Source organism: Brachyistius frenatus, unplaced genomic scaffold (genome assembly GCF_029030835.1).
Source record: "Brachyistius frenatus isolate BFR_SWC_R1_liver_20210118 unplaced genomic scaffold, ASM2903083v1 Contig_194, whole genome shotgun sequence".
Taxonomy (NCBI): Eukaryota; Metazoa; Chordata; class Actinopteri; family Embiotocidae; genus Brachyistius; species Brachyistius frenatus.
Genome location: NW_027210793.1, coordinates 494727 through 504377, shown reverse-complemented (window position 1 = coordinate 504377; position 9651 = coordinate 494727). Strand labels below are relative to the sequence as shown.

Genomic DNA, 9651 nt, shown 5'->3' with positions numbered 1-9651 from the left:
ACGGTTCTCATGTTTCTCTTCTCCTCCGTCCTGACTGCAGTGTCAGTGTGACCACCAGAGGGCGGCAGCAGACAGTAGAAGACCTGCTTGGCTTTCACAATATCAAAATAATAACCTTTATTTGTAATAAATTGTTTAGTAACAAAGCTACAAAGATCTGTACTGAGAAGAATTCAGATTAAAGAATTCTGCTTTGAAAATAAAGTATAAATACAAGAAAACATTGAAACAAATGATACATATTTTAGTAAAAGGAGAAAATGGGTTTGATAAGTGGTTTAAAATATGTCAGTGATTCTGAAAGTGTTCATTAGTAGTTCATAGAGTTCATTAGTGCCATGATGTGCGTCTCATTCCACGTTGTGGAATAATGATAATGTGAGTGGGAAGAATGGACCAGCAGGTAGGAGGGATTTCCCCCCCCAAAAATGTATACATTTATTTAGAACAACCATTAAACAAATAACAAAACAACAACAACAACAACAAAAAACAGCACACAAGAGAATGCACTCCTCCATTTTCCTGATCCCAACATTAGACATTAGACAATATTACCCAAATATCACACCATCAACCTGCTTATTTTCACTCAATATCTCTATCAGACCTTGTTTTTTATATTTCTATATCCATCTCTATGTTAATGCAGAAAAAGATGATGTAATATTGATGGTTTTCATCAGTAATATTCCTGTTTCATGTGTTTATGAGTTCTCTTTATCTTCTTTCAGGGCTTGTGTGATGATGTTTTAGCTCATATTCATGACAAAATATAGAAACTTCTGAAGGGTTCAGTAAACACTTTGGGGGAGATTAGTCGTGGAGTTATTGTGTCCCGGGACCCGGCTGGTGGTCCAGCGGGTCGTGAACACACCGACCGGGTGAATGAAGGCCTTTGGAACAGCTGCTGCCGGTGAGGCGCTGAGGCGGAGAAGCTCTCCATCCGAACACTGTGACCTCTCTGTCCCTCTCTGTCCCTCTCTGTCTGTCCTCTTCACAACCTCCGAGCTCTCAGCCACGTTTCCTGCAGCCACATAAACAGCCTCCATCAGCCTCCGCTAGACAAACAGCAGCGGCGCTCGGCTTCGTTAATCCTGTAATGGATATCACCTCCGCTTCCACTGCTCACATTTCTGCAGGGTTTCATCACCGGTGCTGCTGGAATCACTTTAGACATTTCTTCCTACTTCCTTTTTTTTTAACTGGCAGGAGGCCTGAAAGAGTGAAAGTGTGAACTTCACCCCACATTTGTGGTGGAAGGAGGTCTGAGCAGCAGCGAACAGGCTGGAAGAGGAGATCTGCCTGTGATGAGGAACCTGGAAGGAACAGAAGGAAATAGAAAGTAGCAGGAAGGAGGAAAAGTCCCGGTGAAGAGAGAAGAAGAAGAAGAATGGAGGGATTAATAAAGAAGGAAATAAAAGAAAGGCGACTCTCTTTATGCCTTTAATAATACTTTATTAGCATAACATTATAATTTGATAATCATTATATCTGATCTCCAAATGACATTCACAGTTTAGTCAGACTCCTTCAGGAAGCAGCAGCTCACACACACACACACACACACACACACACACACACACACACACACACACACACACACACACACACACACACACACGCGCGCGTGTTCAATGAGACAAGTCCTGCTGCACCGAGACGGGCCGACCTGGTACCGAACATCACACGGGACATGACAGCCAATGAAACGTAAGCATCTGCACTTCAAAAAGGCACTTCCTTTATTTTTCTAAAAACCGTCGACAGTCGGGAACTTTTAGCACCGCGAAGGTCAACGAGCCGGACAGCAGAGCAGCGTTCTTATAGAACTGGTGTCGGAGCTGATCCAGGTTGCACTAATTAAAGGAACAGTCTGATGTCTTTGGGGTGTTTGTTCTCCAATCCAGAGTCAGAGTCAGAGGATCAGCGTGATTTCTGCTCGTCCGGGACCGAGGGAGGTCCAGGAAGTGTTCACAGGAAGTGTTCACAGGAAGTGTTCACAGGAAGTGTTCACAGGAAGTGTTCAACCGGGCCGGTTTGGGTCGTTCAGCTTGGATGCTAACAAACATCCAGAACTCTGCAGGACCGGGAGACAGAACCACGGGAAGAGAGGTGTGTGTGTGTGTGTGTGTGTGTGTGTGTGTGTGTGTGTGTGTGTGTGTGTGTGTGTGTGTGTGTGTGTGTGTGTGTGTGTGTGTGTGTGTGTGTGTGTGTGTGTGTGTGTGGAGACACTGGCTGTCTCGTGACATCTCAGCCGAGCTGTGAGTGGAGTATTTAAGGCAGATCCAGGGTCTGTTCTCCGTAATACGTTACTGACAGAGTGAAGATGAGGCAGCTTCTAAATTCACTCCACGATTATGGAGATAAAAGAAAAAGTTTTCGGGTTCATCTGGCGACATGAACACACCAGCAGCCATCGGTCACCTCTTGTTTTCTAAACCTCCTCCACAAAGGAAACTCGAGGCTCGCGGTCTCCCTCCGCTTCGTTTCTTTGAGCTCGGTTTGGATGAACACGTCCTGACTGCGTGCTCGGGGATACACCGATCCTCACGGCAAAGCGTGAAATAGACACGCTTTGGCCTGTTTAGCGTGACAGTTTCACGTTTTCCTGTAGTGGATGAAAATGAAACCTACTGCACGCACACAGCCATGTGATTTACAGGGAAATGCAACTTTTAGGAAAAACACGTGGTTGGGGTTCGGAAACAAAAAACAACTCTAAGAGTAACGTGGTCCATATGATCCTTCGTTACGTTACTTTTACATGCGTGTAAATTTTACACCTACAAAACGTGTAACTGTCACGCCTGCAGAGGCCAAAGCGTGGCTATCTCAGGTTTTTGCTGCGGTGGATGGAGCGTGTCTATTTCACGCTTTTCCGCGAGACCGGCTTGGATCCTGACCTCTGACTCTGGCAGAGAACAGCGGACCGATCCTTTAATGCTGCGGAACAACTTGTAGGCGACAGCTTCTCAAACGGATGAGCAGCCCGTCGTGGTTTTACTCCGTACCGAACATCGGTGGTGAAAAACTGCTAGTCGATCAAACTGCCAACACGACCTCTCGTCGTCACGGGAACCATCGTCAGCTCACTGTTTGTGTCAGCAGGATGTCAACCACGAAACAGCGAAAAAGATAAAAGATGCACAGAGTTACAAGCAGTTCACAGGTGGACCCCCCCTTCCCCCCCTCCCCGAGACGACTGTGCTACTGCATCCTGGGAACACATCAGGATCTCCATCATCAACATGGAACATTTAGGCATGCACTCCAACGAACACAAAACACCCGCCGTCGACAGTGACATCATCGTCTGCTGAGCACAAACACACAATCACGGTGAGCCCCCCCCCCCCCCCCACACACACACACACACACTGCTCATGTCTTCTCTCACACACAATTCAAAAGTACAAGAATAAGAAAAATAGTTTCCATATTTTTACACATATTATAAAATCTTTCTCTTCCATAAAAACTTCTCGGGTCGTTAAAATCTCCTGTCACATTAACAACATTTACATCGTCTATTTTACACGAAGATACACAGACAGGAACAATGTACGTGTGTGTGTGTGTGTGTGTGTGTGTGTGTGTGTGTGTGTGTGTGTGTGTGTGTGTGTGTGTGTGTGTGTGTGTGTGTGTGTGTGTGTGTGTGTGTGTGTGTGTGTATGAAGCAGTTGTTGACATCTAAGCTGTTCTTCAGCTGTACCTGTCGATCACCTGGAGGACGGCGGACACGCCTCCCTCCGTTTCCTCCAGCTGGTCAACTCAAATCATTTTCTGCAGCAGCACAAAGACAGCAGGGCGATCAGCTGATCGATCAGCCGGGCGATCAGCTGATCGATCAGCCGGGCTCAGAGGACTCCTGTTGGTTTGATCTCCAAACTCAGTGCTTCATCTGAATAATAACAAGCAGCTGGCTTTGATTGGAGATGTTTCCATGACAACGCTGCTTCACCTTCAGTGCTGTAGTCGCGCATGCACACACACACACACACACGCACGCACACACACACACGCACACACACACACACACACACACACACACACACACACACACACACACACACACACACACACACACACACACACACACACACACCAGTGCAGGGCTCACACACTCTGTGTAAATAACATTGAGTAACAGATACTTCCTTCTTTTTGAGTTTTTCCTGTGAGATGTGTTGATCCACTAACGTGATTCAGACTTCTACTTTCAACATGACAGGAGTTTCATGATTCTGCCTTCCTCCGAGATGTTTGGTTAAATGACAATAAACTTGATTTGATTTTGACTCTTGTTCCTGAGGGTTTTTTTGGCTGAAGAGAAAAGTTATTCTTAAATTTAGTGTAAAAAAAAAAAAAAAATCATGAAAGAAATCAGGTTTAATTCCGCCCACCTCCTCCTCATTAACGTCAGAAAAACTGTTGGTAAAATGAATTAAAAGTTGTGCAGATGATGGATGTGACGTGTTTCCGAAGTGTTTTCAAAGCCACACTGAGAGCTGCCACATTTCTTTTTTTTTTATGCACTTAAAAAAAAATAATCTTAGAATTAGCCTTGAATTAAACCGCTGACAATATGACGATAATTTGCTGGAATAAAACAATCAAAATAATTACAAAAAGTTAGATGAGCAAACATAGGAATGGAAAGAATTTAAAATCCCACTGAACGCATCTGAACCAGTTAATTGTCTCTGTTGTTTTGGACTTATTTTTCCGTTTTGTGATTTAAAGAACATTTAGGGAACTACTTTCCTGTCCGACCGGCGCTGAGTGATACGTTCTGTGTGCACGTACAGAATATGACAGGATGTGGCGATTAGTTAAAACTCTCAGAGCCAATCACATCGTGGCTGTCCCTGCTCTGAAGCAGCTGAACCAATCAGAGGCCGCGGGTTTATCACAGAGTTCTTTCTTTTTTGTTTAAGATCGGACGTCGACTCTGCACGCACACTCTGAGAGCCTCCGGCTTCCAGCTGATCGCCAGCGACCGTCTTTGTGCTGACTCATCGAACGAAGCTCTCAGCTGTTTCTACAGACGAACACAGAGAAGTTCAGAACGAGGGAGAAACCAAACTGCTGCTTCCAGGATGATAGAAACCTTTCATGTTTTACATGATATTCATCTTTCGTTGGACGTCTGCGGTGCTGCTGTCGTTTTGGATCCAGACGTTTTCCTAAATGTGTTGACATCAAACTGATTTATGGCTTTTACAGGAGCAGCGCTAATCATTTCTCGGTTTACTTATGATCGATAAGTCCAAGTGAATCTGTTGATACGTTATGGCGTTAGAATCATTTCCAAAGGGAGACTATATGATAAAAGTAATAACAATATTTTGTACTTTTTGCTTCCTGACCCCTGACCTCCAGCTCTCTCGATGACCTCAGCCACATCCTGCAGACATGTACCAACGGTGTGTCTGCAGACTGAGCTGACCCGCTGAGACCGGAGCAGCAACATCAGAACTCTCTGATCACCGTTCCCGACCACGCAGTCAACGGGGTGCTGCAGAGTCCGCTGTTGTCACGGTTACACCACTGTGGCTGTTACACCCCATATAGTCCTCGGTGTAGGTGTCAGTGTTGTCATGGTTACAGTGTGATAATGTTGCCGTCCTCTCTCATGCTCTCTTGGCTGCTACTGGCTGCGTGGGCGGGGTTTCCGTTGTGGTTGGACAACATCATGGAGCTGTCGCTCAGGGATGCTCCGACGCTATTGGGCAACGAGACGCTCTGTGGGAGGGGCCTCCCCACCGTGGAGAGGTGCGCCCCGTTGCTCGGCGAGTCTCTGTTGAGGTTGGAGATGTTGCTGTTGGTCACGCGGTGCGAGTCGTACGGCGTCAGGCACTCGTTCTCCAGGATGAGGTCGCCGTCGTCATCTTCGTCGTCACTGTCTCCCTCTGCAATGCTGTTGCTGTGGTAACGACAGGTGACAAGGCGAATGATTAAAGACAGAATCTAGAAATTACAGTTTAAAAGAGAAGTTGAACATAAAAAAACAATAAAAGATGCATCGTGTGTTCTTCTACTTCACTTTCAGCTCCGGTTTGGTCTCCACCAAACAGGATGGAGCTGCTTCAAATCGCCTGTGTGTGTGTGTGTGTGTGTGTGTGTGTGTGTGTGTGTGTGTGTGTGTGTGTGTGTGTGTGTGTGTGTGTGTGTGTGTGTGTGTGTGTGTGTGTGTGTGTGTGCTGTGTGTGTGTGTGTGTGTGTGTGTGTGTGTGTGTGTGTGCGAGAGTGTGTGTGTGTGTGTGTGTGTGTGTGTGTGTGTGTGTGTGTGTGTGTGTGTGTGTGTGTGTGTGTGTGTGTGTGTGTGTGTGTGTGTGTGTGTGTGCTGATGGTCTTTGCAAACAGCTGTGAGCAACAATGACCTGACAGAGCCGAGCAGACAGGAAGTGCTGCTACAGATGATTTCCATGAAATACAGACAGTGTGTGTTTTAAGAAGACACATCTAGAGGAGGACTGATGAGGTTGGTGGTCTGAGCTGAAACAACTGCATTAAATGCATTCATGTGTTGAGATTCTTGTTCTCTCTCCTCTTCAGATAAGACATGAAGGTAAACAGACTTCCAGCCATGACAGGACTGAAGCAGCAGAAAGATCTTCATATTTAACACTGTTGGTTGGTTCACTTTAAAAAGTCTGAACTCATGAATCCTGACCGATGCTGTGTTCCAGATGTTGTGCTCGTGTTCCAGATGTGGTGCTCGTGTTCCAGATGTTGTACTTGTGTTCCAGATGTTGTGCTCGTGTTCCAGATGTTGTGCTCGTGTTCCAGATGTTGTACTTGTGTTCCAGATGTTGTGCTCGTGTTCCAGATGTTGTGCTGGTGTTCCAGATGTTGTACTTGTGTTCCAGATGTTGTGCTGGTGTTCCAGATGTTGTTCTCGTGTTCCAGATGTTGTACTTGTGTTCCAGATGTTGTGCTCGTGTTCCAGATGTTGTGCTGGTGTTCCAGATGTTGTTCTTGTGTTCCAGATGTTGTGCTCGTGTTCCAGATGTTGTGCTCGTGTTCCAGATGTTGTTCTTGTGTTCCAGATGTTGTGCTCGTGTTCCAGATGTTGTGCTCGTGTTCCAGATGTTGTACTTGTGTTCCAGATGTTGTGCTGGTGTTCCAGATGTTGTTCTCGTGTTCCAGATGTTGTACTTGTGTTCCAGATGTTGTGCTCGTGTTCCAGATGTTGTGCTGGTGTTCCAGATGTTGTTCTCGTGTTCCAGATGTTGTACTTGTGTTCCAGATGTTGTACTTGTGTTCCAGATGTTGATCTCGTGTTCCAGATGTTTTACTGGTGTTCCAGATGTTGTGCTGGTGTTCCAGATGTTGTTCCAGATGTTGTACTTGTGTTCCAGATGTTGTACTTGTGTTCCAGATGTTGTACTGTTCCAGATGTTGTTCTCTGTTCCAGATGTTGTGCCAGATGTTGTACTTGTGTTCCAGATGTTGTGCTGGTGTTCCAGATGTTGTTCTCGTGTTCCAGATGTTGTGTTCCAGATGTTGTTCTCGTGTTCCAGATGTTGTGCTGGTGTTCCAGATGTTGTTCTTGTGTTCCAGATGTTGTGCTTGTGTTCCAGATGTTGTGCTCGTGTTCCAGATGTTGTACTTGTGTTCCAGATGTTGTTCTCGTGTTCCAGATGTTGTACTTGTGTTCCAGATGTTGTTCTCGTGTTCCAGATGTTGTACTTGTGTTCCAGATGTTGTTCTCGTGTTCCAGATGTTGTTCTCGTGTTCCAGATGTTGTGCTGGTGTTCCAGATGTTGTTCTCGTGTTCCAGATGTTGTACTTGTGTTCCAGATGTTGTTCTCGTGTTCCAGATGTTGTTCTCGTGTTCCAGATGTTGTACTGGTGTTCCAGATGTTGTGCTGGTGTTCCAGATGTTGTTCTCGTGTTCCAGATGTTGTACTCGTGTTCCAGATGTTGTACTGGTGTTCCAGATGTTGTTCTCGTGTTCCAGATGTTGTTCTCGTGTTCCAGATGTTGTGCTCGTGTTCCAGATGTTGTACTTGTGTTCCAGATGTTGTGCTGGTGTTCCAGATGTTGTTCTCGTGTTCCAGATGTTGTACTTGTGTTCCAGATGTTGTGCTCGTGTTCCAGATGTTGTGCTGGTGTTCCAGATGTTGTTCTCGTGTTCCAGATGTTGTACTTGTGTTCCAGATGTTGTACTTGTGTTCCAGATGTTGTTCTCGTGTTCCAGATGTTGTTCTCGTGTTCCAGATGTTGTACTGGTGTTCCAGATGTTGTGCTGGTGTTCCAGATGTTGTTCTTGTGTTCCAGATGTTGTACTTGTGTTCCAGATGTTGTACTTGTGTTCCAGATGTTGTTCTTGTGTTCCAGATGTTGTACTTGTGTTCCAGATGTTGTTCTTGTGTTCCAGATGTTGTACTTGTGTTCCAGATGTTGTACTTGTGTTCCAGATGTTGTTCTTGTGTTCCAGATGTTGTACTTGTGTTCCAGATGTTGTACTTGTGTTCCAGATGTTGTACTTGTGTTCCAGATGTTGTTCTTGTGTTCCAGATGTTGTACTTGTGTTCCAGATGTTGTACTTGTGTTCCAGATGTTGTTCTTGTGTTCCAGATGTTGTACTTGTGTTCCAGATGTTGTACTTGTGTTCCAGATGTTGTACTTGTGTTCCAGATGTTGTTCTTGTGTTCCAGATGTTGTACTTGTGTTCCAGATGTTGTACTTGTGTTCCAGATGTTGTACTTGTGTTCCAGATGTTGTACTTGTGTTCCAGATGTTGTTCTTGTGTTCCAGATGTTGTACTTGTGTTCCAGATGTTGTACTTGTGTTCCAGATGTTGTACTTGTGTTCCAGATGTTGTTCTTGTGTTCCAGATGTTGTACTTGTGTTCCAGATGTTGTTCTTGTGTTCCAGATGTTGTACTTGTGTTCCAGATGTTGTACTTGTGTTCCAGATGTTGTACTTGTGTTCCAGATGTTGTACTTGTGTACTAACTCTCTACTCTGAGTGCATCAGTGTGTTCACACTGTCCAGTACAGAACCATCAGAACACTACAAGTACCAGGATGAATCACTCAAAACGCTACAAAGAAGAAGTGAGAAACTCTGGACACTTTCCACCCTAAACGGTCGCCATCTTGGCTCCGTAGAGGAAGGGGGGGTAGAGAGGTAAAGAATTTTCAAATCAATAAAGGAAGTTGCAGCTGAAGAATCAGCGTGTTTATTGAGTGTGTTAAACAGAGGACACGAAAACACGTTGATTTCTGGGTAAAATAATTAAAGCTGCAGATATTTTGGAGGATGATGTGGTCACATGATGAGGTTATTTCCTGTCAGTGAAGAACACACGTGTGTGATTTGAAACAACTCTACTCTGTTAAAGTTCCTGCACGACTCAAGTAAGAGTCCTGACATGTAAGAACAGTATTTGTCCGTTTGTCATCTGGAACACGGCATGAATCAGCTTTTCAGGAAACGTTGAGGTTATTTGGACCAATCAGGATCAGCGTGTAGAATTCATGAAGCACAAATGGTTCATCAAAACATAATATTACATCTGTTGGGTCTTTTTGCAGCCCATCCATTGTGTGTTTTAAAACCTGGATGATTCATCTAATCTCCTGCTTCTCCTCCTCCTCCTCCTGCTCCTCCTCCTCCTGCTTCTAAATTCTAAAA

General features: G+C 45.1%; 1 protein-coding gene across 1 annotated transcript in view; it reads right to left on the bottom strand.

Annotated features, from left to right (window-relative positions):
- Window positions 1–1437: 1437 nt before the first annotated feature.
- Window positions 1438–9651, bottom strand: part of pard6a (par-6 family cell polarity regulator alpha) — a 38181-nt gene continuing 29967 nt past the window's right edge. The window contains exon 6 of the mRNA XM_069718612.1: window positions 1438–5929. Coding sequence (XP_069574713.1) covers window positions 5608–5929 — 322 coding nt within the window. The 3' untranslated portion in view covers window positions 1438–5607. The remainder of the gene's footprint in view (window positions 5930–9651) is intronic.